This window comes from Mandrillus leucophaeus, unplaced genomic scaffold, assembly GCF_000951045.1.
Source record: "Mandrillus leucophaeus isolate KB7577 unplaced genomic scaffold, Mleu.le_1.0 Scaffold57, whole genome shotgun sequence".
Taxonomy (NCBI): Eukaryota; Metazoa; Chordata; class Mammalia; order Primates; family Cercopithecidae; genus Mandrillus; species Mandrillus leucophaeus.
Window position 1 is genome coordinate 5,384,005 of NW_012106141.1, and position 26,702 is coordinate 5,410,706.

The window sequence follows — 26,702 nt, forward strand, 5'->3', positions numbered from 1 at the left end:
AAGACACTCTGACCCCTCCTTTTCAATGCTTATGTTTCATTGATTTTCCTTTTTCTTGAGGCAGAGTCTCACTCCATTGCCCAGGCCGGTGTGCAGTGGCGCGGTCTTGACTCACTGCAACCTATGTCTCTCTGGTTCAAGCAATTCGCATGCCTCAGCCTCCCAAGTAGTAGCTGGGATTACAGGCATGTACTAGCAAGCCCAGGCTAGTCTCAAACTCCTGGCCTCAAGCAAATGTCCCATCTGGGCCTCCTGAAGTGCTGGGATTACAGGTGTGAGCCACCATGCCCAGCCTATTTTTCTTATCTAATTGCACTGGCTAGGACTGCAAGTACAACACAGGCATATGCCTTGCAACCAACTTTAATAAAAATACTTACAAGGTTGGCTACAAATTTTTACATTATGAAGTTACAGAGCTTGATTCAGTCCCAGTTTGCTAAATAGTTTCATGACCATTATCTAGTGCTTTGGTATGTTTTTTAGGTATGCTTGGTCTTTCTATGTAACATAAGTCTCTACAGAAGGAAATATACATTATAAAAATAAAAATGCATCTTATCAAAAGTTAGGAAACTATGACACATAGTAGAATCTAGCCATAAAAATGAGATTCAAGACACCAAATGTAGGGCCTTGCCTACCTGGTAACCACAGTGAAGACATTGGGCTTGTTGGTAAAGGCCTCTTTCAATCCAGGTCCTTGGGCTTGTACCCTAGATGGTTGGCAGCCTTCAGTGACAGCCACCTTGAAGGGACTGTTTGGGATAGGCACATCATCATATGTCACCTCCACTACATGGAGACCTGTTCAAAACAACAAACAGAAACACATATTTGCACATAAATCCCCTATTTGTGAAAAAATGATTCTCTACTTCAGAGTTTTATCTAGCATTCAAGTCTGCATGCTATACTATGTTATTTGGAAAAGGGGGTTAAAAACACAGTAATGTGGCTTGGGGCAGTGGCTCACACCTATAATCCCAACACTTTGGGAGGCCGAAGTGGGTAGATCGCTTGAGTCCAGGAGTTCAAGGCCAGCCTGGGCAACATGGCGAGATCCCATCTCTACAAAAAATACAAAAATTAGCTGAGTGTGGTGGTGCACACCTGCAGTTCCTGCCACTCAGGGGACTGAGGCAGGAGGATCATTTGAGCCCAGGAGGTTGAGGCTGCAGTGAGCTGTGATTGCACCACTGCACTCCAGCCTGGGTGACAGAGTGAGATCCTGTTTCAAAAAGAAACAAAAGAAAACAAACCCACAGTAATGTAGGTATGATCTGACTTTTAAATAATACAAGCCATCTATCTGCAGTCACATAAGCCACTCCATCCCAACCAAGCAAATATTCAAGTCAGTTATCCTAAATAGACTACCCGCATTTGGGAAAACACCACCCAGCCATTAACCAAAAGAAAAAGCGAAACCCACGAAACAGAAGAAACATACATCTACAAGAAGATTAAAAATATCTATGCCACAATATTGTAGGCTTCCGATCTCCAGGTAGTGGAGATATATATGGCACTTTTATTTTTTTTCTTTATGCTTTTCCATTTATTGAAATTTTTTATAATTCCTAATATTCAAGAAGAAAGAAATTCATATGCAAAGAAAAATGGCACAAATGAGCAACATCATGGCATTACCCCATAACCTGCTGAGGTGAGACTGAGGCTAAACCCAGCCCACCTATTACACAAGGCCAGCAAGCCAGGCACTGAGTGGGTAGGTGACTGCTGCGGAGGCTGACTTCCACTCTGTCACTCTGCATGTGGCCCTGCTAAGACAGGCCTAGCACATGGGGCAGGTGTCAGTACCAGCCACCAGGAGGAAATGACCAAGGACAACTCTGAACAAGGGTCCAGTCCGAGGACAGGGCGGCTCACCTTTCTCAAAGGGTGTGTATTCCACCTGGTAGGTCCCATCAGCATTGTCTGTGACAAAGCACTCGGTGGAGGCCCCTGAGGGGTTGGCAACGTGGGCCTTGATGTGGTCACCCCCAACCTGGGTCAGCGGCCGAGAGTCAACCGTAAAGTCAGTGGTGGCTTCCCGGAACACATCTGCAGAGCAAGCACACAGCTAACACTGCCACCAGTACCCCAGACCCAAGAGTAAACCCCAGAACCAAGGCTCTTGGCACTTCAGGACACATGAAGTCTAATTTCAGTAACGGTGGAAAACTAGTTTTTCTACCTCTGAAATCAAGAATATTAACCCACTCCCTCCCAAAAGCAGTCCCTTCCAGAGTAGCCATGGCTAAGTGACAACATGACTGTTCACACTGAGGGCCCTAGGACAGGTTAAAGGTTGAAGACAAACCTGCCGTGTGGCATGCAGGTGTTAGCCAACACCACATTTTAAACTTTTTTCCAATTAAATGCCAACATGTTGTATGTTGAGTTTCCAGAGAAAAATCAAGATTTCGGGCTTTGCCAGAAAAACTAGAGGTTCTGCTGACAATGCTAGGTCCTGTTCCCCATGGAGAAACAGAAAACAGGGGTCAGCTAACACGGTCCCCAGAAATGCAATGTGCTCAACCTTCACCAGGGCCCCCCAACCACTCCCTGAGGCAGAGGGAACAGGTGAGCACCGCCTCATAGGTCACCTGGCTCCTGCACGTGGCTGAGTTTGCAGCTCCAAGTTTCAGGTAACCCTTAAGTCCCAGCTTGCCTTTTTTTTTGTTTTTAAATGAAACCCACCTTTCCCTTCTATCCCTGGTCCAAAGACTTTGATCCTGCTGGTGTCCACGGCAGGCTCCACCTTGACCCGGGCGGGGAAGTGTGGCACGAGTTCACCACCATACTTCATGGTCAGTGTGTACATGCCGGCCGTCAGGGGCACGTAGGTCACCGCGTAGGTGCCATCTTTGTTGTTCTGAATACTGACTTCGGCTTTTGCTCCCGAGTCTGAGACAGCTTCCAGGCCCAGGGCCCCTGGTCCCGCTTCTGAACAGTCGACGCTAAGGAGCCCAGCTTCACCCACCTTCCCATGCTCGAGACCTGGCCCCGATGCCACGACTTTAGAGGGGTCAAAGGGCATTTCAATGTCGGCTTTGAAGGGAGACCCAGGTATGTGGACTTCCTCAAAGAGGATGTTGACGAAGTACTCCCCGGGTTTTGTGGGAAGGTAAGAGACTGAGCAGGTCCCGTCACCATTGTCGGAGCACTCGATTTTGGCCTCGCATGGACCTTCCACCGTTAAGCCCAGACCTCCGGTACCAGCTCCTTTGGTATCGATGGTGAATTCAGCAGGCTTGCCCACAAGACCACCTTCGAGGCCGGGACCATGCGCCTTCACCTATTTGAGCAAAGAATAAAGTCAAACTGCACTGGGATCACTGCTCAGCCAGCACTGCTTTCAACACCCACGCATGTAATCAGCGTGGAAGTGCATCTTAGCCAGGCAGCCCTTCTCTTGGGGCTTCATGTGTCACACACGCACACGAGTTAGATCTACAACAGCCAATGCAGTAAATGCCTCAGAACTTGATCACCAGCGAAAAGGCACGAGAGGTGTGACCCCCTGGAGCAGCCCCTCTAAGACTCTCCTCTCTCCTACCATACCTGACCCTTCTAAATCAGAGGCCTGGACTTGGAGACCTAATGTCCATTCCAACAAACATACGAGAGATCCCAGCTTGAGGGCTCACGGAAGGGCTCTTGTGGAGCTGGCTGTGGCTTAGGCTGTTGCACTTTGCTCAACAAATTCTGTGTAATAAAAAAACTAAATTGTTTCTAAAAAAGAGTGAGGAATGAGGCTTTCACCTCTAATTCAACAAATAAGACACCTTCATAGGATTCATACCATTGAGACCACTGGAAATCTTCCAAAACCCCCTGAGTCAGGGTTACTATGAACAAATGACAATGAACTTTTTTTTTTTTTTTTTGGAGGGGACGGAATCTCACTCTATCGCTCAGGCTGGAGTGTAGTGGCACGATCTCAGCTCACTGCAACCTCCGCCTCCCAGGTTCAAGCGATTATCCCACCTCAGCCTCCCGAGTAGCTGGGATTACAGGTGTGCGCCACCATGCCCAGCTAATCTTTGTATTTTTAGTAGAGATGGGGTTTCACCATGTTGGCCAGGTTGGTCTCAAACTCCTGACCTCAAGTGATCCATCCACCTTGGCCTCCCAAAGTGCAGTGATTAAAGGCATGAGCCCCACCGTGCCCAGCCATGAATAATGTATTTTTTGTCGTTGTTGTTTTTTGAGACGGAGTCTCGCTCTGTCGCCCAGGCTGGAGTGCAGTGGGGCGATCTCGGCTCACTGCAAGCTCCGCCTCCCAGGTTCATGCCATTCTCCTGCCTCAGCCTCCTGAGTAGCTGGGACTACAGGTGCCCACCACCACGCCTGGCTAATTTTTTGTATTTTTAGTGGAGACAGGATTTCACTGTGTTAGCCAGGATGGTCTCGATCTCCTGACCTCGTGATCCGCCCACCTCGGCCTCCCAAAGTGCTGGGATTACAGAGGCATGAGCCACCGCACCTGGCCAGAATAATGTATGTTTATATTACATGATTCAAGCTTCTATAGGGTGAGCTCCGTCTGTGAGCTGGGTGCTAGGCAGAGGCCTCACGTTTGCTAACTCACCTGCCCCTTACAGGCTGGCTTTGTAGTGAGGACTGTGATTATGCTAACAAGCGAAGAAAGAAGACTCTGGGACAGGGAGCCCCTCACCAAAGTCTTATAGTCAGAGAGCAAGAGGAGGAGCAGGGTTGTTACCCACCTACCCAAGGGACCTTTCACAGTGAATTGTGCTGACTTTCATCACAAAACGATTTTCAGAAGGTCTTTGCCAGGAAGAACCAGAGAAGGACTATGGTGTCATGTTTGACAACAATGAGGCAAGTTCTGGGACAAAAGCAAAGGCTGACCTTGGTGGGATCTGGTGGCAGTGAGGCCTCCACTGTGTAGGGGCTCCCGGGCACAGGGTGTCCATCGTAGGTCACGTCTACAGCATACAGCCCCTCCTCCCGAGGGATGAACTTGGCTGTGCTGCTCTCCCGGCCTGTCACAGGTGTCACTAGGCATGGCACAACCTTCCGAGAGGGGCTGAGGATTGTCACGTCCAGCTTCCCCTGGCCTCCTGCCCCCCTGGTATCAACAGTGAATTCCTGATCCTTCCCAACTTCCACCCCTGGAAAAGAAACACAAGCCAAGGTGAAGAGCTGACCGTTTTCAGCAGCAGGAACAATCCAGAGCACAGAAGCAATGGTTCTTTGGACACAGGGACTTATCTCAGCCTCTACCATAAGCAACAGCTGCTGCAGAGGACAAGCAGCAAAGCTGAGTAAGTATCATCTGCATCTCAGCCTCAGTAACAACCAGTGAAGGCATAATCATCCATTAGTGATGACAGCAATAATGGCTATCATTTACTAAATGCATTTTATATGTCAAGCACAAATAGGGTATTGTCTTAATTTTCACCACAATCCTATGGGGTATTTATTATTAACCAATGGCTTTCACAGATAGGGAAACTGATGCTCAGAGAGGTTAAGTAACGTGTCCAGGGTGACATATGCAGCAGCCTCCCAACTGGGACTTAAAGTGAAATTTACCTGACCCCACAATCTTTGCTGACAAAAAGTTGTAATCTGACACTGTCTTCTCTTATTTATTTACTTTTGGTGTTAACTTTATATCCAAACACCCTCATAAGTCAATGTTTTATTTACTAATTCTTGGCAGCCAACTCCATCTTACAGGCACCCTTCCCCCTCAAGAGAGCAGAAGTCACAGAGCTGCCAAACGCGAGGCGATTGAGGCAAGTCCTGAGAACTAACTGTACCGTGATGGTTTCCAAAAGGTCTCTGCAAAGCAGGGCTGCAGGAAGCCCAAGCGTTAGATTAGACAAAAGCAGGGAAAGGACTTTACCCAAAACAAAAGCACTGGGAACACAGGGCCCCCGCCACAACTCAGAGAACCTTGACTCTGAAGCAACACAGGGCCTGGCAAGATGGACACTGTCGAACCATAAGCAAGGAGGTCCCGGGTCGCCACTTCCCACCGGAAAAGTGGCTTTCCTAATTGGCACCATGCTTTTCCTGTTCTGGAGTCAAAGCTCTCATGTCTTGGGGAAAGGAGTGACAAGGGGAGACATGACAGGGTTGGGCAGCAAACGTTCACACACTCAGGGCTGGCTGCCCCAGCTACAAAAGCCAACAGCGAGCTCTCACTTCGGATCTCCACAACTGGGAGCTGGCCTTGGTTGCAATTTGTGCACTTGGGTCACAAGTGAAGGAAGATGCTCACTGATGGCACTGCCAGTGGTACCCTGGAGAAACCCTCACAGGTGAATACAGGAGGCCCCGTCCTGGGGGTATGCACTCAGCCCTGCCTCAGTAAGCCTGAAACCAGGTGAATGTGAGCCCAGAGGGGCATCCAGTCTGGGGCCACTCAGTGGTAAATACCAACAGAAAAGATGTAGGAGTGAATGATTCCTGAGGTGCACTTTTGGAGGCAGGCTGAAGACATAGGTTTATACAGCAGGGCAACTTTAATGCAAAATAAATATAGCCAAATGTTTTCCACAGGCACATCTATATGTATAGATGCAGAGAGAAGATCTGGAAGAACAGAAACTGAATTGACAACTGTGGTTAATCCTAGGGAGCAGGAGAGGTGAGGGTTAAAGTAGAATTACCCCTTAACTGTAATGTTTTTTAGATGAAAAATGGATTTATTTTTACTTGTACAAAAAAAATCATTTTATGAGCATGTGTTGAACATCTGAAGCTGAGTGATAAGTACATCAGTGTTCATGTTATATTATTCTCTTTTCTTTTCTATGTTTGAAATTTTCCTACTAAAAAATAATTACAAAATTGAAAATAAGCGAAATGGGCTTATACTAGTAAAATCCCTAACAAGCTAAAGGAATATTGGGATGGGGCAGAGGCGTGGTGGTAGTGACTTCTGAGTGCCAGGGATCTGGCATTTATGCTTGACTCGCAACCTTAATGTGGATTCAGTTGCCAAGGACAGCTGGCACAGTTAGAAATTCATCAGAAAGCGATGTGGCCCAAATTCTCTTTTTAATGAACACTTCCTACTGCAATGCCAGCAATATACTGAGGGCTGACTATGTGCCAGCCTCTGAACCATTAGCTCATATAATTTTCACGATATTCCCACGGGTGTTCTCAACTCTCCCCGCTGACACCCCCACTGTACAAATGAGAAAGCTGAGTCTCGGTGAGGCTAAGGGGCAGACACAGTCACAGTTATTTCACAGCACGGCCCTAATTCAAACCAAAGTCTGTGCAACTGCAAAGTCTCTTAAAGTAGAATTTGCTTCTCTGTGAATTCCATCTTTTGAAGAAAATCTAACCAGCAGCCACGCTGGGTGGTCATCAACAACCCATATGCCCTCCATTCAGGCACTTACTGTTTTCCAGCCCATTGAGTTTTATCTTGCTCAGATCCAGCGGTGCAGCAACACCCACAGTGAAAGGGCTTTTAGGGATGGGATCGCCCCCGTAAGTCACCAGAACCTGCATGTTGCCCTGGAACAAAAGAGAAAACCCAGTTTACCTTTCGGTACCAACATGCTAACTTGATATTTAAACTCCCCGCAAAATCCCTCATTCTTCCCACAGACAGGGGAGACTTGATTCCAATCAGTGTAGAAAGTGTCTTAGATCTGAAAAATCAGATCAAATAAGAGCAGCTAATAATAACAGGAGCAATTTTTATAATTTGATAATGAACGTTTTCTACACACCAAGCACCGTGCTATATGCTTTTATGCATTTCCTCAATTCAAGATCAAAACAGTCCTAAGGGGTAGTTCCTACTGTCATCTCATTTTTTCAGGAGAGGAAACTACGGCTCAGACTGGTAAATAACGTACCCCAAGTCACACACCTTGGTAAGGGTGCAAGCTGGGCCTCATACCCATGGCCCCCAAACCTCTGTGCTAGCTGCTCTGCCAAACCACCTCCCCACCATCATACCCAGTGCCAGCCACAGGTACAGGAGCTGGGCCTGGAGCCACTAACCACACAGAACCATTTCTGTCCTGGGAATCCATCTGAGGCCCCCAGGCTGCAACAGGGATTTGCAAGAGTTCACCTAGACTCGTGCTAAGACCACCACACAGTATCTGAACTTCCATTATGTGAAACAAAATAAAATTGCAAGTGTGAAGGCAGACGGTGCTTGCAGGATTGGCAGGCTCCCTCACGGGTGGCCGGGTGGCACGGGATGGCCATGTGTGTGCCATTTCTCTCCTCTGGCCGGTTCCAGGATGGCACACAGCCGGCTTCTTCTCTCCACGGTTGGCCAAGTTCCCTCCCTCCAAATCGAGGCTCCAAGAAATCTCATGGCTGTCTCAGTAGATCAAGATCCCCTTCACCTCAATTGACCAGGCATAATGTAACAGGAAAGTGGGAGGGAGACATGAGTTCCCCCCAAGAATCCAGCAGCCTTGCTGGAATGCAGGCCCTGCTGAAAGCTGTTGCTGATCGAGTGTTAAAAGGGTGTATAGCATTTGGCCTATGTATATTTTGTCACATTCCTTTTGTAATAAGGAAGGGGGTAAAGGCCAAGAAAAAAAACAACAGCAGCAACAAAACAAAAACTGGTTGCATCAATGAAGGGAGGATTAATTTTCTAGGATTTTTAAGTATTGCACACAAAACCAACTGGCCCCCTGCCTCATGCGTACAACATTTCCTGGTAAAATATGCACAGGTCAAATTCAACAGAGCTGGGAGCCAGCCAAGAGGCAGGAAATGTCTCCTTCTTGTACTGTTTAAGGCAAGACTGACTCGCTACTTCAGCCAACGCGGCACTCCCAATGTGCCAACTCTTCCCGAGCTTCTGTTTCCCCACAGCCCCTAACAATTCAGGGGCTCACTAGGCAGACCTCAGGCTAACCAGAGGTCTTGGGGATACCTTCTCCCTCACCTGCATAAAGTTTTCTGGCCACTTCTCTGAAGCGCTAAAAAAGAGAGTGAAAAGTCCTCTTCCAGTTAAACCCACCCATCCCATAAAAGAAAGTATGCTCTCGTTACCAGTCAAAAACAAAACAAAAACTCAGATAGAAAATGAACTCTACCTTAAATAACCTAAGAAGGGGGAGGGAAAAAATCTCGGAGATTTACACCTACAATGCCTACAGCATTTTAAGGCATCCCCTGAGGCCCCAACTAAGGAATGCACTGTGTTTATTCCCCAACAGGGCCATGAAGTGAGGGATGTATGGGTAGTGATGGCCAGTGCATTTTGCCACAACTTGCAGGCTGCAAGACAGTTTCACTCTCCTCTACATGCTTCTGAAACCTGAATCTTATCCTTCAAAATATACATACACAAGACACCAATCACCGATCAGACAGCTCAGAAGAGGATGGGACTGAGAGAGCCACCCTCGGCGCCATCACTTTTAGGGCCCTCTGGGAGCAGCCAGGACCACCATGGTAAGAACACTTCAAGGTAGACACTGCTACCCTGTGAGGGTCTGTGAGCTCACAGGGATTCCTAAAGGTGCCAGAGTAGCACATGGAGTTGTCCCCAAACCTAGTGGCTCCCAGCACAGCATGTAATGGAGACATTGCCACTAGCTTCTCAAACAGCTCTGCTTGGGGGAAACTGGGGTGAGAAATTTAAGCTGCTTGAGGCCACCCACAACCAAGAGAAGACCAAAGTCCTCAGGGAAATAACTTCCCTCCTATAAAATTGAGTCTTTGACCTCTGGGAGGGTCCTCAAGCCCCAACCCAACAAGTCCATTCCTCTAAGGCAAAACGAGCTCTACTCTTGTATCCTCAAGGGACTCACAGGATCCTACAGTCATCCACGTCGCTCATCCACCCCAGGCAGGCAAGCACCTGCAAGCTGTCACTCAGGGACTTTGCTAGGTGGAGTGGCAGGGCTGCAGGTGTCGGGGAGCAAAACCAGCAACCAGGGACCTGGGTTACTCAGGCAGAACCTCAGCTCCCCACATGGCACAGCCTGCGTTCTGAGGGGGAAGTGCCCACCCCAGGCCAGGACACGCCCATGCCCAAGCAGCCACCTTTCTGGGGATTTCCAGCCTGTTACACCCTAAAACCACCATGAGAAGAGGTGCCTGTGGGTGTTAGCCCTCAAAGTAGGCTCCCTCCCCCGTGTCAGCGGGTGGCTTTCTGGGCTGCCCCAGGTTTCTTAATCACATCCAAGGGCATACTTCCTTAGCCCAGTCTTGAGCTTTTAGCTGCTCTTGAGAAAACAGAGTTCAAAGGAGAATGAGGAGGTGTGGGCATCACTCTTCTACCAGATTACAACGTTCTTAGGCCATCTCTGCTTGTGAATCCCAGCACCACATCATTTATTCACTCACTCACAGCCATTAATCTATACAGAGCACTTATAGGGCCAGGCTCTGTGCTGGGGATGGGGGTGGGAGTGGGAAGGAAACTCAATCCAAGGAGAGATTTAATGTTTTCTTTGCCATAGAAAAATAGGCAGAATTGCAAGTTGCCCAAATAATGAAACAATAAAACTAGCTCTAAACAACAAACAACAAGAAGGACCCCAGTGCCACCCTGTAAGTCATTCACACTGAAGGCAACAACCACTACCAAGGCCCACCAGGCTCCCTGAATGTATCCTGGGACCATCCGGACGCACAGCCCTAAGTGAGTACTCACCATGGCAGCAGTTCTCAAACCTGCTATCAGAGAACTGGATGAACGTGACCTTGGGGTGACTCTGAAGTAAGGAGCCTCCCCTCCAGCATCACTTCAAAGGGGACAAAACCGGACCTGGGGTGACTCTGAAGTAAGGAGCCTCCCCTCCAGCATCACTTCAAAGGGGACAAAACCGGACCTGGGGTGACTCTGAAGTAAGGAGCCTCCCCTCCAGTATCACTTCAAAGGGGACAAAACCGGACCTAGGCTCCTAACCACTTCTGCCTCAACCAGCAGCAGAGGACATCTGGGGTACTTACTGGGTTCTGCAGTCCTTTCCAAGGATGCAGGTCAAACCCTGACCCTGTCCTGACATCTGCAACTTACTTTCTAACGGCTCAGCCAAAACACTAAAAGGCATATAGACGTAGAATAAAGCAAAAGTCACAAAATGTTTTTAGAAGACACTATGACCTTGTGATCCTAGTCATTGTACACAGACAGCTATGGCTATCTGGTGCATTCTCCTAAAGAATGTGGAGAATTTGGCAACAAACAAGATTCAGGCTGGTGCACCCAATAGTAAGGCTCCCACCAACCCTCAGAACCATCAGCAGGAAAATAATTACCTACTTACTATTGAGTGGCCTGATGAGAAAAGGATGCTCTATCTATAAAAGTATTAGTTTTATCATTACTAATAATAAATGTTTTGTTTTGGATTTTTTATTTTAAAGCACAGGAAGAAGCAACTCTGGAGATAAGAAGCCACATTTATAACCTGCACGCGAGAACTATTAACAGAGTAAAAGGGCAACCCAAGGAGTGAGAGAATATATTTGCAAATCATTTATCTGATAAGGAACTAATATCCAGAATACATAGAGAATTCCTAAAACTCAACATAAAATTAAGAAGGTTGATATAAAAATGGGCAAGTAGATAATTCTCCAAAGAAAATATGCAAATGACCAACAAGCACGTGAAAAGATTATCAACATCGCTAATCATTAGGAAAATGCAAATCAAAACCACAATAAGACACCATCTTACTCTCAATAGGATAGTCACTATCAACAACAACAACAACAACAACAACAAAAACAGAAAAAAACAACTGTTAACAAGGATGTGGAGAAACCGGAACCCTTGCATGCTGTTGGCAGGACTATAGCAGTGCAGCCACTGTGGAATACAGTATAGTGGTTTCTCAAAAAAGCAAAAAGAGATTTCCATATGATCCAGCATTGCATGTCTGGGTATATACTCAAAAGAATTAAATGCAGAGACTCAAAGAGATATATGTACTCCCAGCATTATTCACAACAGACAAAAAAGACGGAAGCAACCCAAATGTTCTTCAACAAATGAAGAAGGCCGGGCATGGTGGCCCATGCCTATAATCCCAGCACTTTCAGAGGCTGAGGCGGGCGGATCACCTGAGATCAGGAATTCGAGACCAGCCTGGCCAACAGGGTGAAACCCCATGGTGAAACCTTGGCCAACATGCTGAAACATCCATACTAAAAATACAAAAATTAGCTGGGCATGGTGGCACGTGCCTGTAGTCCCAGCTACTTGGTAGGCTGAGGCAGGACAATCACCTGAACCGAGGAGACAGAGGTTGCAGTGAGCCAAGATAGTGCCACTCCAGCTTGGGGAACAGAGCAAGGCTCCATCTCAAGAAAAAACAAACAAACAAACAAACAAAAAAACCAATGAAGAAAGAAGCAAAATGTATACACATACAATGGAATGCAGCCTCAAAAAGCAATGAAGTTCTGACACAGGCTACAACGTGGATGACAATGGAGGACACTATGCAAAGAAAAACAAATCAGTCACAAAAAGACAAATACTGAGGTCAGGCGCAGTGGCTTATGCCTGTAATGCCCGCAGGTTTGGAGGCTGAGGTGAAAGGATTGCCTCAGGCCAGGAGTTCGAGACCGGCCTGGCCAACATGGCGAAACCTGTCTCTACCAAAAATACAAAAATTAGCCAGGTGTGGTGGCATGTGCCTGTAATCCCAGCCACTCAGGAGGTTGAGGCAGGAGAATGACTTGAACCCAGGAGGCAGAGGTTGCAATGAGCTAAGATCATGCCACTGTAGTCCAGTCTGGGCGACACAGCGAGACTTTGTCTAAAATAAATAAATAAATAAATAAATAAAAATAAAAATTTGGAGAAGAAAGCACAAACAGCAGCAAGCCTGGATGAAAGGGGCCGCATTTATAACATGACACACACAATCCCTTTGATTCCATCTCCAAGGGTGTGTAGCCCCCAAACTTAGGGGACAGCTACACCATGTCCCCTCCTCACTATAATCCTCCTTCTTCCCCACTTGACTCTTGCCCACTCCTCACTGAGAGGACCCAGGTGGAAGCAAGGCTTCTGAGCAGTGTTTCTGCTGAAACCGTTGCCCTTCTTCTCCTACAAATGGCATTTCAAACACAGCAGGATCGTTTCCCTTAAGAATAAAGGAATCTCAGAGGTTTGGAACAACCACTTAGAACACGAGGCTTAAGTATTAAAATCCAGACTTTTCTGCCAGGATGTCTGGTCTCCAGACCCCAGAGGTGTGAACATGAAGCAAAACAAAATTTTAAACAAATACAATGGATACAGGGCTTCAGTTTTACAAGATGTAAAGAGTTATGGAGATGGATGGTGGTGATGGGTGCACGACATAATGAATGCACTTAACACTAATGAACTATACACTTAAAAATAGTTAAGATAGTAAATTTTATGTTATATATATTTTACCACAATAAAAAAAATTTTTAAATGTTTTTAAACAAATAAACATTAACTTGTACAGAGAGGTAGTTTTAAGGCCCTTATGGCCTGAAATAATCAGAGGAAGCCAGCCTAGACGGTAAGATCACATGTGAAATCCTGCATTTTGTAAAGGGGAATAATTTGTTGCCCTAAATAGTGTGTTGGGCCTTAGGGACAAAAGGCTGAACTGGCTCTTTGAGAAAAGACCTCATTCCAACACCTCGTAAAAGGGGTAAACTAAGCTAAAAGGGCCAGGAAGGAAACATAAAGGTGTAGCAGCTCTTTCTCTGTGGGTAATTAATGAAAAGACTATAAGGCAGCTGGTGAGGCTGCGAGGGAGTGCACGTGTGTGTGTGCACATGTGCGCACCTGTGTGTGTAACAGAAAGATAGATATTAGGGCCTGAATATCAATAACTGAGCATTTCTCTGATAAAACCCAAACAGAAGGTGGAGATATGGGACCAGCTTCCTGCTTGCTCTTGGGGAATTCTGCAGTCCACCTGACAGAACCCATCGGGCTTCCTACAGTAGGTGCTCCCAGAGGGGTTCAAAATGCCAGGAGCCGCTTCCCATCAGGAAGCACTTTGGCAGAGCACCTCTCACACCCCTTGGTGTCCACAGTGACCCAGCACAGACTGCATAGAAAAGGGCCTGGCTGGGGGCCAGGGGAGCAGAGGGGAGAAGGACCCTACCTGTTGGGTGGGTGTATATTTAACGGTGTGGGAGTAGTCGTAGTTATCGATGACATCCAAATCCTTCACTGCATCGCCAGGAAGAGGGCTGTTGAACTGCACGTTGAGCGGGGCTTTCCCGGCCCCCTTGGTGTAGACAGTGAAGTGGGTCGGTTTCCCATTTTCCACACCTGGAAAAGATATACTGTGTGAGGAGACAGACCAGCTGGAGTAGTTTCACTTTGAGAACCCGTCAGACAGGTTCAACAGCACCAGGTCTATTATGACAGCCGGCTACAGGCCCTGGCCGGCCACTGCTGCATCAGAGCTGCACAGAACACCTGCCAGCTTGGTGTTGGTGTTGATGGAGATTAGGTTCCTCAAGGCCATGGACGAAACACGCCCAGTGCCACCGGCCGGCAGAGGGGCCCAGGACAACCTTGATGTGCCATCTTACCTGCTTTGCTGAGCCCTGGGCCTTCTGCCTTCACTTTGCTGGCATCGTGGGAAGGGTCAACTTTGACTCTGAAAGGGCTGGCGGGGATTTCCTGTAGCAGAGACATGGTCTTAGTAGGAAAGCCCCTGAAGCAACAGCCAGAGCTCAGGGTGCCTTGAACAAATGGTGAACCTTAGCATCACTCTGACTTAGTGAGGGGTGAGCAGACTTCTGTTACCACAGGTAAACAGAAGGGTAAGATAAGCCAAAGGGGCCCAGCATTGGGTAAGGGTCTTCTATAATAGGTCACTCTCTAATGCCTGGATCCCTGATGTCACAAATAAACCTGAGGACTTTGAGCCTGTAATACCAAATGTTAAGTACTTAGGATGAAAAATGCCAACAAGAATGAAACCAAAAAGGATAATAATATATGGGGCTGAAGGAAGGAAATGTCCTCCAGGAACAGCTGAGAGCTAAGGTCTGGGGAGATGCAAGAAGTGATCAGAGACAGAACAATTATAATTCTTCAAAAAGAATGTTGCAGACTATTGGAATAAAGGCAGAAGAGGTTAAATGGATGATGTCAAGACCACTAGACCACTACCTTTAGGCACAGAACATTCTACTAAGGTTCCCATTTACATGTAAGGTTAATTTTAATCCCTAGGATTTCAAAATTCTCTCTTTCAGGATCCTGCTCACCCTATCTTCATCATTGCATACCTGAAACTTCAAATCACCTCTCTCTATAAAAGTTTAAGGGCAGAGACCACTGTCATTTGCTTCAAAGGCATCAAAGTAGAACATATCAAGAAGCTAATTGCATTTCAACCAAAATATTGATGAAAGTTTATAACAAACTAGTCTCTCTCCAGACCCCTGCTTTTAACCACTGAACACACTGCCTCACTTTTGTTAGAAGGTGGTAATAATAAAAATTTTTTTTTCCTTCTTGGTTGTAAGGAGCCAGAGAGAAATTGAGCAGCGTTCTCAAGACAACTTCCCTGTCACTAGAACACAAAAAGGAGGCCAAATGCAGTGGCTCATGCCTGTAATCCCAACACTTTGGGAGGCCAAGGCAGGCCTGAGGTCAGGAGTTCGAGACCAGTCTGGGCAACCGTCTCTACTAAAAATGCAAAACAATTAGCTGAGTTGCCAGGCACAGTGGCTCATACCTGTAATCCCAGCACTTTGGGAGGCCAAGGCAGGCGTATCACCTGAGGTCAGGAGTTCGAGACCAGCCTGGCTAACATGGTGAAACCCCATTTCTACCAAAAATACAAAAAATTAGCCAGGCATGGTGGCCTGTAATCCCAGCTACTCGGGAGGCTGAGGCAGGAGAAACACTTGAACCCGGGAGGCGGAGGTTGCAGTGAGCCAAGACCATGCCATTGCACTCCAGCTTGGGCAATAAGAGCAGAATTCCACCTCAAAAAAAAAAAAAAATTAAAAAAAAAAAATTAGCTGGGTGGTGGTGTGAGCCTGTAGTCCCCAGCTACTTGGGAAGTTGAGGTGGGAGGATCACTTGAACCTGGGAGGCAGAGGTTGCAGTGAGCCAAGATCACACTACTGCACTCTAGCTTGGGTGAAAGAGTGAGACTCCATCTCAAAAATAATAATACTAATAAAATAAAACACCAAAAAGTAGATGAGACCTGCACATGAGTGGCCGAAGAGAATCCAAACCTACTCCACTCCAGGCTCCAACACATACCTGAGATGCAAAGAGAACTTTGATAGTGTATCGCCCAGCAGCAGGAGGCACATATTTGACTGTAAACGTATCATTGGCATTGTGAATAATGTCAAAATCCACGTCTTCCTCATCTTCACTTAACACCCGGGCATCACACTTAATGCCAACGCTGACATCACCTGGAACAGACCAGCTTATTAGCACCAGCTTACAAGAAACAGCATGTCCTGTGCAATCTCTTCCAGCTCAAGTTAACACCCCCAAAAAGCAATTGGGAAGCTTCTAGTAAGAAACTTGAGAAAAAGTAAGGATTTAGGGAAAGAGATGATGGATTAGCAAAGACACCACCAAGGAATGATTCAGAGGCTCAGTAGATGATTACCTATTCAGATGGACTACTTCCTAGTTCAAAGGGAATTGCCCTCAAAACGTTATGAGAAGAACTCCCTTCCCCAAGGAGCAATGATCACTGGGTTGAACGAGGCCCTTTCTCACCTTCCCCAGCCTCAGTACAGTCCACTGTGAAGTGTGTAGGTTCATTTGCCTTCAGACCACTTCTCTCCACTCCTGGCCCAAACACTTTAACCTTCTGAGGATGGCTACCTTGCCCGATGTTGACCTAGAGAGACATGGAGAAGGTCATCAAGTTCTCCTCCACTTGGACCCAGTAAAATACTAATAAAAAACATTGTTAGAAATAGTTCTTCTGGGTGGGCTGGAGCACTCTGCCCTTCAGGCCCCTCCATCATTCAGTTCCCACCAGGGACGGGTTCCTTTCACATGTCTGCCTTGGCCGTCAGGCATGGATCCCAGACCTGGTGTATGACCAAGCGTTTCTATACAACAGCCAGGATTCTGCCTCACAACCTACCCTGAAGGGGCTGTGCGGGATGTTCACGCCTCCCCAGACCACAGCAATGGTATGCTTGATGGCCTTCACCGGAGTGTATGAGCAAGCATACGTGCCGTCCATCCGGCTCTTCATCTGGATGTCAATAGGCTGGCCTTCCCCATCCTGCAAAAAAAACCAGAGCTAGGACCAGAGGTGGTCCTCACATTGTCTCTATCAAACAGGGCTACTGTGGCCTCCCAAGACAGCCAAGTCACCATTTGCTTATACAACAAAACTTCATGGACCAACTACAACGTGCCATGTTTTCACAACGTGATGACAACCTGTGACAAAATATGACATGTATTTATTTTTAGTTATTAAAAGCAAGTGGCCCAAAAACAAAGCTATGGCCACTCAATGCTTCGTAATTTCAATTCTTGCATTTAAGTCCTTTGGCCAAATTCAATTAGATTAAATAAACATACTTTTTAAATCCTTGTTTACAAATCTCCCACCATGGCCTCAGCAGCTTCAGCCACACCAAAAGACATTACAGAATAACCTGAAACAAACAAGCCTCATTTCCACAGAACACAAATCAGAAAGATTATTTTTTTAAAAGCCCAGTACTCTACATGGTAGTCTCACTGAACCCTCACATAACCCCATAAAATAATCTTCTTATCATTTCGAAGGTGCAGATGAGGAAACTGAAGATCAGATGGACTCAGCAACTTGCCATTACATGGACAGATCTTGTTACCTGACAATTACCTGCACAGGTGGCCCCCTGAAATTTACCTGAGCAAATATCTTTAAGGGAGCTTTTCCAGCGTCCTTAGGATCCACAGTGAACTCGGCCAGGTTGCTGACAATGCACCCAGATTTCTCCAAACCTGGCCCATATGCTCGAACCTGAAGCAAAGGCAGATAATAAGTCTCTTTCTGTGTAATGCCCCAACTAAACCCTTATACAAAGACAGGTAACCAGGGGATGGGGGAAGAACAAAATGACCTGTGTCTGGTTTTACAGTAGCCACATAAGAGGATGGTTATGGGAAGTAAAGTGCTAAAGTAGGTTGTAACTTAAAAACAAATGTCTCTCCCTCATAAGGGAGAAAACTCTCTAAACAAATCCAAACCACGGCCTGAAAGCCCCATGAGGCCCAGGATGGCTTTGAATGTAGCCCAACACAGATTTGTAAACTTTCTTAAAACATTATAAAATTTTTTGCAATTTTGTTTTTGTTTTTCTTCATCAGCTATCGTTAGTGTATTTTATGTGTGGCCCAAGACAATTCTTCTTCTTCCAATGTGGCCCAGGGAAGGCAAAAGATTGGAAACCCATTCTAAAACCATGCCCAAACTAACCCATGCTCCCTGCCTTATTCTGAGTTGACCTAGAGAACTTCTAACAACTGGGGCAGAGACCTCCAGTCATGCCCAGTTTCAATGTTATCACTTTGAGGGGACTCAGAATCTTTACCACGGACATTTGCCCTAGAGGGCAAAGGAATAGCATTTGGCCAAAAAGGGGTAGCTACCAGCCCAGACTGACATCAGCCTATGGATAGCTGCCCGTGTGGGCCAACAGTAGCACACCTGGCATGTGGGGCCAACTCCCTGTCAGCCAGGCTGGCTTAGACTTAATGCTTATCAGCCTGCTAATGGTTTGAGAGGAAACTCTTGGAAACACTGCTCCAACTTAAGAGGCAGGGAACTAGGGGAAAAAACCTCCTTTATCTATGGAGCATCTTGAAATAATAACTACAGAAAATGGCTGTAAGACTGACATATGATCCCTGGAGCTGCAAGAAAATAACAGCTTATAGAGCTCCCTGCATGGGCCAGGCATGAGCTAAAGATTGTCTTTATGCATGCCACCTCTTGAATCATCGTAGAAGCAGAGACTACTATCATTCCTGTCTTATAGAGGAAGACACCAAGAGTCAGACAGGTAAGTTACTGCCCAACACTATAGAAGTGCTAAGTGATACTACCAGGATTCAAATGTAGGCCTGGGCTGGGTGTGGTGGCTCACGCCTGTAATCCCAGCACTTTGGGAGGCCGAGGCGGGTGGATCACTTGAGGTCAGGAGTTCCAGACCAGCCTGGCCAACATGGTGAAACCCCATCTCTACTAAAAAATACAAAGATCAGCTGGCTATGGTGATGCATGCCTGTAGTTCCAGCTACTCGGGAGGCTAAGGTACGAGAATCGCTTGAACCCAGAAGGCAGAGGTTCCAGTGAGCTGAGATCATGCCACTGTATCCCAGGCTGGGCGACAGAGCAAGACTCTGTCTCAAAACAAACAAACAAACAAATGCAGGCCTGTTTCCTTCCTAAAATCCAAATGATTCCTCTCTGCCGTCTCTCAACATGCTGCTTAAGGCAACTTCGGGCATGGGGGTGAGGAACCAGGGGCCAGGGACAAGAAGATAGAAGCATAGCAGCTGATTCACCAGATCAGGGTTGTAGTCTCCCGTGGCTGGGTGGATGAAGGCCATGTACGGGCTATCCTTGATGTCTTCGTCGTCACACATGATGTGAACAGCATATTCGCCAGGCTCCTTGGGCCAGTATTTGACGTCACATGATCCATCATTCTGGTCGTCGTACTCAATCTTTGCCTGAGAGGGGCCTTCAATGGCAAACCCTAGGGGGTGGAGGTAGAAGGGTCTCCCTGGTTATATGGTGGAAAGCACCTATTCTATGTTATGACAGCTCATTCCTGCTGCCTCGCTAAAAGCCAAGTGTTGACCAGAAGATTGAAATCTATTTGTGTCCCTTTCTCCCAAAACCAAGATCATTGAGTCTTCAGTAGAGATGGAAGGGGTGGAATATATATATAGTATTAAATACGTTATATGTATTTTATCATCATCCAACAGGGGAAGTCCAACCAGCAAACCTTTCTGTTGGAGATGTGGCAACATGTGGCAAAAGCCTTGAACCAACACCCACTCTTTGCACCACCAAATCCACTTCTGGGTTTTTATCTGAAGGTAATTACCAAGGATACACAGTCAGCACTGTTTTCATAGCAAAACCTTGGAAATAACTAGAGAGCCTGACAATGGATACAGCCATACAATGGAATTCCATGGAAGCCATGGAAAATGAAGGCATACCCTATATTTACACATAAAGATATAAAGACTTGTCCAAGATATTTTCTGTACCAAATCAATATTTGCATGCATACGTACAGAGAAAAAAGTCTAGAAGGATACACTAAAAGGCTTAATATTATCTCTAGACTATGAATATACAAGACGATTAATATCATCTCTCTAGAAGGGAAAAATAAATGTGATTTCTTGTTTTTCTCTTTTGCTTATTGCTATGACCTAAAACAGGGGTTGCTAAACTACAGTCTGAAGGCCACATCTGGCCCATTGCTTACTTTTGCAAATAAAGTTTTACTGGAACATGGCCACACTCATTTGTTTACGTATTCCTATAGTTGCTTTCAGGCCTACAATGGCAGAGTCAAATAACTGTGACAGAGACCATAGGGCCCACAGGTGGAAAATATTTGCCATCTGGCCCTTTATAGAAGAAGCTGGCTGACTCCTGATATAAAATGATCATATATATATTAGACATGTATTTAAAATATACTTCAGCTGTGCTCCAAAGAAAATATTTATCTTCCAAATCCAAATTTCAGCAAAATTCATTCATTCATTCATTCACCTAAACTATAGGTCAGTCAACACTATTTGCTAAGTGTTTACTACGTTCCAAGCATTGTTTTAGGCACAATACCCACATAAGGCTTCTGCCCCCAACTCTCCTGGATGAATGAATGCTGGTATCAGAGGCAACTGCAAATGGAAATGGCAACTCCACAGCAGCACGCAGAGATGGCTTAGGGTGGCTAGGAAGCCAGGAAGCTAAAGGTATTGAGGCTAGGCAAGGCCCCAACATCCAACCTGACGCAGCCCAGAAGCCCTGTAATCCTCAGTCCTCCAGAAGATGCCGGTCAGCTGCGTCCACTTACCCAGAGACCCCACTTCAGAGCCAATGGATTCCACCACGAAGTCTGCCGACCGCCCGACAATCCCACCATGGAGCCCAGGGCCCCAAGCACGGACTTTCTGCATACCCGCTTCAGGACCAACTTGAACTTCAAAGGGGCTACAGGGAAAGGAATAGAAGCATCAAAGAAGAGTAGAGTAAGGCCTCACTATAGCCATAAGCTGCAGTTCCTTGGCATATTCTTTCCACTTGCCTGATCCTTTCACCTGGCATCCCAAACTCCAGCCAACCCCTTCCTCCCGCAGGCCCCTCACCCATAGCTATTGTTATGTCAACAATATAATGTAATGTGACTGCTTCTGGGAGCTCAGGTGGCCACTAGGTTGACATTCAAGCCACGCTGCTTTGCACCAGCCTCCTGGTCTTTTACCTTTGTGTGCAGGCCTCCCCAGACTATGACTCTGGAAAGTGAGAGAGTCCACATACACTATATCCTGCTTATGCTATAACCAGAAAACTCGGTTGAACGGGCTTTATCTCATACATGAATGAATGTGCTGTAACCTTGGCATGGGAGGCTTAAAAAAAAAAGTGTGATAGGTATTCAGAACCCAATAATGCCCAAATATTTCTCAAGGCTAACTGAATTTATTCGGAGTTTAAAGTTGCACCCCCAGGGGAGCTGGAAAACAAAGAACGCAGAGGGGCAAGTGCATTGCCCACAAGGCAAAGCTGTAGACTGTGTCCCTTGGCCCCTGAAAGCACTCACGTAGACGGTCTTAATGTAAACCACAGCAGATTTTGCCCCGTGGCATTCATGAACAAAGGAGTTCATTGAAAAAGAGAATCTCAGTGTATATGCAGGCATCTAGACACACAGCCCATTTGCTCTAACTGCTCCTTCTGCCTCCCCTGCCTCCCACCAGCCCCTAACCGCCAGCATTTGATTTAAAGCAAGTCAGCTAAAACCACAGCAACTTTCTGCTGCTTTTGAGAACAGGCCAAATGTCTGTGCTGCTCTGAAAAAAAAAAAAAAGCTTTCAACAAAGCAGATCTCTTTCCCTCCTGCACCCCGGGAAGCAACCACCCGTGAGTCTGCCCTGGGCCGAGCACCCTCCAGAGAAGACCCCTCTGCAGTAGGAGCCTCACCTCTTTGGAATGTGGTGTCCCCCCCATGTGATGGCAATGCTGTATCTCCCCGGGGTGCTGGGGTAATACTCGAATGCGTAGACCCCATCCAGAAAGCCTTTCTGCTTCACCAGCTCCTCCAGACCCTCTGTGGGAAAGAAGGAGACAATCTTTCCAATACAATCCTAGGCCCAAAATGAGAATCAAAAGGACAAGAAGAGAGAGGCAGCCACACTGACAAAACGTAAACCATACATAAAAACCAAGTGGACTGCCCCAAAGTATGGGACCTCTCCCCACCAAGCCTGGGAGATTACTTCAAAGCTAAAAACACAGCCATCTCTGCTTCAAGGTATGAGGAAATGGAGGACTTCCCAGCTAACTGGCTTTAGAAATCTCACTTGGCTACGAGGGGCCCTGAGGTCCTGAACTCCCTGGATCTGTGTAAAGATAAATCCAGTCACATTTCAGTATTTCCCAATAATCATAGCTACCCTTCCCAGTCCCACACAAAAACTGGGGAAGAAGCAAACCTTTAGAAGTATTTGGTATGAGTTTTAAGTAAAGTGTTCCAGCGTATCCTTTTCCATTGAAAGCTGGACAACAAAAGCAAGAAAGTCCTTGGATGCTATCTGCAAGAGGACAGGTTTTAGATGCGACGCTGCAAACTCTAAGCCCAGCTATCAGGCAGGAACCTGTTTTGTGTTGAGCCCTGAGGTTTGGCCAGGAAAGCTGTTGAGTCAAGCAAGTATCCAAGGTCAGGAGAAAACACACACACGTGCACGCACGCGCGCGCGCGCGCGCACACACACACACACACACACACTCCCCTCCTTGGCTCCTGTTGCAATAATCTGGGAGGGAAGATAGCCCCCAAGCAGCTTGACTCCAGGTCTGGGCAGTCTAGAACCTTGGCTACCCTCAGGGCACAGCCTGCCCCAAAGCCAGGTGCTGTGAAGTCAAATATTAACTTTCCGGAGCTCAGAATGCTCCTGCCCCAGCCTGTTGGGAACACAGAGGGTAAGAGCAATCCTGATACAGGAAGCTCAAGATTCCACAGGCATGGGAGTAAAACCACTAAAGGCTGCTACACCCGAGACTAGAAGTGCTGAAATGCTTCTCTGTTCCAAGGAAAAAAGTGAAGACACCCGTCCCCACATCTGCTGTCTCCTTCCCCAAAAGAGGGAGAGAGAATGGGTTGCAGGGTTTAACCTGTCCCTCCACAAATGGCATTTATCTACAAACAAAACTTAATCTTAGGGAATTTTATTCTCCTTCTATAAGCACTGATCATAGTAATTAAGTACTCGACATAATTTCATACTCTATAAAATGTAACCTGTAGTGAGAAAATCACTGGCTTTGGAGACTGTGCTTGAATTCCAGCTCAGATGCTTACAAAAGCTGTATGACCTTGGGCAAGAGCCTTCCTCTCTGAGCCTAGATTTCTAAAATAAAAAATGAGCCACTTGTTTCCAACAGCAGCATTTCCCCAACTCCTTTACATCACTGCTTTTTCTACTCCCAGAAGTCTTGATGCAATGTAAAGCTGTCAAGCCACCCACTGTCTGCATCCAGGGCAGACATTACTAATCAATCACTGCTGTCTTCCCCAAGGAGCCCAGATAGCCTCAAATCCTTGACATAGCCTTCTGGGGTTATTGAGGAAAACCAGCCGTGGGATGAAATCCATATGCCATGACTGCAAAGTTAGTCAAAACCACACCTGAGATAGAGAAACAAAGGAACACTTACTAGGACCCTTCACGGTTACACTGAGCTCCCCACTTCCTGCAGCTTTGGTGTCAACCTTGAAATCCGCAGTCTCCCGGATACGGACGCCCTTGGGTTGCAGGCCTCGGCCACTGGCCCGGCAGGCATTTGGATTGCAGGCTGCAAGCACAGTTTTGACATCAATTCAATCTTTCATTCTTTAGTCAGAGTCGTGAAAGCCAAGGTAACCTGGAGCCACCCGCCAAGAAAATATTTGCTTTGCACAAATAGTATGTAGTAGTTGCCCAAGACCAGGGGTCCCACTCAGGGAGCACACCAGGCTAGCAAATACAGACACAACATAACTTTGTCCAGTCACACCACAGAAGGACTGGAGAAAAGCGACTTTGGCAAAGAAAACAGGAGAGCACAGCAAATCCATGCTGTGCTCCTGGTACCAGCATTTAACTTTTCATTTGTGAAAGGGAGTTAAGGCCGAGTACTGGACATTATTCAAACCTCACTGCCATACTCAAGGGCTCAGTAATTGGATAGACTGGACTTTTGCAAGTCTTCTTGGAAAATGCAGTACTTGAAAATGCCTGTCTGGGTTCCAAAACCTGGGTCAGCCATTTTTAAGTGTCTAAATGTTGTTGTCTTCCACCTGAACAACCAGGCAAAAACAACCAACACAGCTTGGAAAGAGACCAGTTCAGCCCCACCTTGGCTGAGGCAGACCAATCTTTTAGTGCTGTCTGTTACAAGGCCTTCAGAATGTGGGTGGCTATAAAGGCAATAATTAGCAGTAAACACCACTGCTGATTTCATTTCCGGGTCTAGCTTGAAAACCTAAAGTTGTAAGTCTAAAAGTTAAGGACAAAGATAGCTTCTAATATCCCTTATTGAAATGTCCACAGAACTACTGTTCCATGGTATCTAGAGGTTGGTAAAAGATACCTTTATGCCCTAGAATAAATCCTCTGCCCAGCACGGACAACCTTTTCAGTAAATAGAAACGGGAGACAAGTGGGGGAAATGTCATATTATTAAGTGGCTTTTCCTTTCAAATTCCTTTCAAATACTGCAAATTTGACAACTCTCTATACAGGAAGGTCACAGACTTCAGAAGATGGGACTCTACTTCATAGATGGAAGGTAATTCCTTCTCTGGTTCATCCTTCCTGCAATGGCCTTAGTTGGCTATTTGGCAAAGAACTGCTTCCCAAAGAGTCATACATATACTCTTGGAGTTAGAGATGATTTTAGATGTTTTATGGATGAACATAAGCTTATGGTGGCACTTTATGGCAAGTGACTTCGGTTTTCCAATGTGAAAGTGATAAAAAGTTTCCTTTAACATAAAATCATTTACACCTGTAAACTCAGCACTTTGGGAGGCTAAGGCAGGGAGATTGCTTGAGTCCAGGGGTTTAAGACCAGTCTGGGCAACATAGTGAGACCCCATCTCCACAAAAAGAGAAAAATTAGGCCAGGCATGGTGGCTCATGCCTGTAAATCCAGCATTTTGGGAAGCCGAGGCAGGTGAATCGCTTGACATCAGGAGTTTGAGACCAGCCTGGCCAACATGGTGAAACCCAGTGTCTACTAAAGTACAAAAAAACTGAGCTGGGCGTGGTGGTGTGCACCTGTAGTCCCAGCTACTCAGGTGGCTGAGGCATGAATCACTTGAACCAGGGAAGCAGAAGCTGCAGTGAGCCAAGATTACACCACTGCACTCCAGCCTGGGTGAGAGAGTGAGGCTCTGTCTCAAAAAAAAAAAAAAAAAAGAAAGAAAAGGGGGGAAAAAAAGGTAAAACATTAACCAGGCATGGTGGTGCACATCTACAGTCTTAGCTACTCAGGAGGCTGAGGTGGGAGGATCATTTGAGCCTGGGAGGTCGAGACTACAGTGAGCCATGATGGTACCACTGCATTCCAGCCCAAAAGACAGAGTGAGACCCTGTATCTTTCCCACTGACCCCCTGCAAATATATATATATATTTTTTTTTTTTACAAATATATATATATATATTTTACATATATAAAATCATTTAGGTGGGAGAGGGGATGTTAGTAAATTAAAAGAAAAAGGTTATTAATTAAATGCTAAATAGTATAGGATGTACAGGCCAGAAAAGAAAAAGGAAGTCCATGAGTGAGGAAAGGTTGGAAAACAACAGTAGAATTAGGAAATCTATTCAAAATGCTCTGTTATGTAAAAAAGAGCTTTGCTTAGGAATACATTAGAATTTTTTTTGCCTGTTTTTTCTTTGTAGAGGGAGAAAAGTTGGTCACACCAGAAATAAGTCACAATACAATGACAGGACTTCCTCGGAGGGTTTTAATGTGTCTTAAGAAACATACACACTCATGGAAATTATGAACGTGTGCAACAGTCTCAACATCAAAAGAGTAACTGCTGAGTTCATATAAACATTAAATGGGGCTGGAGTCTGAAGGGCACCACCAGCTCCTCCACTATCTAAAAAAGCCCTAGATGTGTTTAAAGGCAATTAGAGAGCGGGTTTGGGTTCCGGCTGGACAAGCTGTAATAATAACACCTGCACAGGAGTTTCCTAAAATCACACAGAGCACGGGCTCAGCTAACATTCACAAGCAGCACAAAGAACTGGCAAGGAAGTCCCATCCACCCAGCCCTTACCAAGCAAGAGGCCTCTGGCCCAGTGGTCTCAACTAGGAAGCCAACAGCTTCAGGGTCCAGGCTGGCCCAGAGGTAGGATTCGGAAGAGGAAGCCACGTCTGCAGACGCAGATTCGGAGGACAGAACAGGGAAAGGCAAGTGTGGGTTAGAAAAGGTAGTACAG

The 26,702-nt window shown here is 46.4% G+C and overlaps 1 protein-coding gene across 3 annotated transcripts in view; it reads right to left on the reverse strand.

The window, feature by feature from the left end:
* The window catches only part of FLNB (filamin B, beta), a 130,023-nt gene that overhangs the window by 46,690 nt on the left and 56,631 nt on the right, over nucleotides 1–26,702 (reverse strand). For all 3 annotated transcript variants that reach the window (XM_011998389.1, XM_011998391.1, XM_011998390.1), the window contains 15 exons: nucleotides 23,919–24,056; nucleotides 22,185–22,311; nucleotides 21,058–21,194; nucleotides 19,514–19,707; nucleotides 17,853–17,966; nucleotides 17,088–17,231; nucleotides 16,712–16,835; nucleotides 16,235–16,395; nucleotides 14,539–14,629; nucleotides 14,103–14,272; nucleotides 7,404–7,521; nucleotides 4,885–5,147; nucleotides 2,707–3,304; nucleotides 1,894–2,067; nucleotides 645–807 (listed from right to left, as the gene is read on the reverse strand). In XM_011998389.1, the coding sequence (XP_011853779.1) occupies nucleotides 645–807; nucleotides 1,894–2,067; nucleotides 2,707–3,304; nucleotides 4,885–5,147; nucleotides 7,404–7,521; nucleotides 14,103–14,272; nucleotides 14,539–14,629; nucleotides 16,235–16,395; nucleotides 16,712–16,835; nucleotides 17,088–17,231; nucleotides 17,853–17,966; nucleotides 19,514–19,707; nucleotides 21,058–21,194; nucleotides 22,185–22,311; nucleotides 23,919–24,056 (2,716 nt within the window). The remainder of the gene's footprint in view (nucleotides 1–644; nucleotides 808–1,893; nucleotides 2,068–2,706; nucleotides 3,305–4,884; nucleotides 5,148–7,403; nucleotides 7,522–14,102; nucleotides 14,273–14,538; nucleotides 14,630–16,234; nucleotides 16,396–16,711; nucleotides 16,836–17,087; nucleotides 17,232–17,852; nucleotides 17,967–19,513; nucleotides 19,708–21,057; nucleotides 21,195–22,184; nucleotides 22,312–23,918; nucleotides 24,057–26,702) is intronic.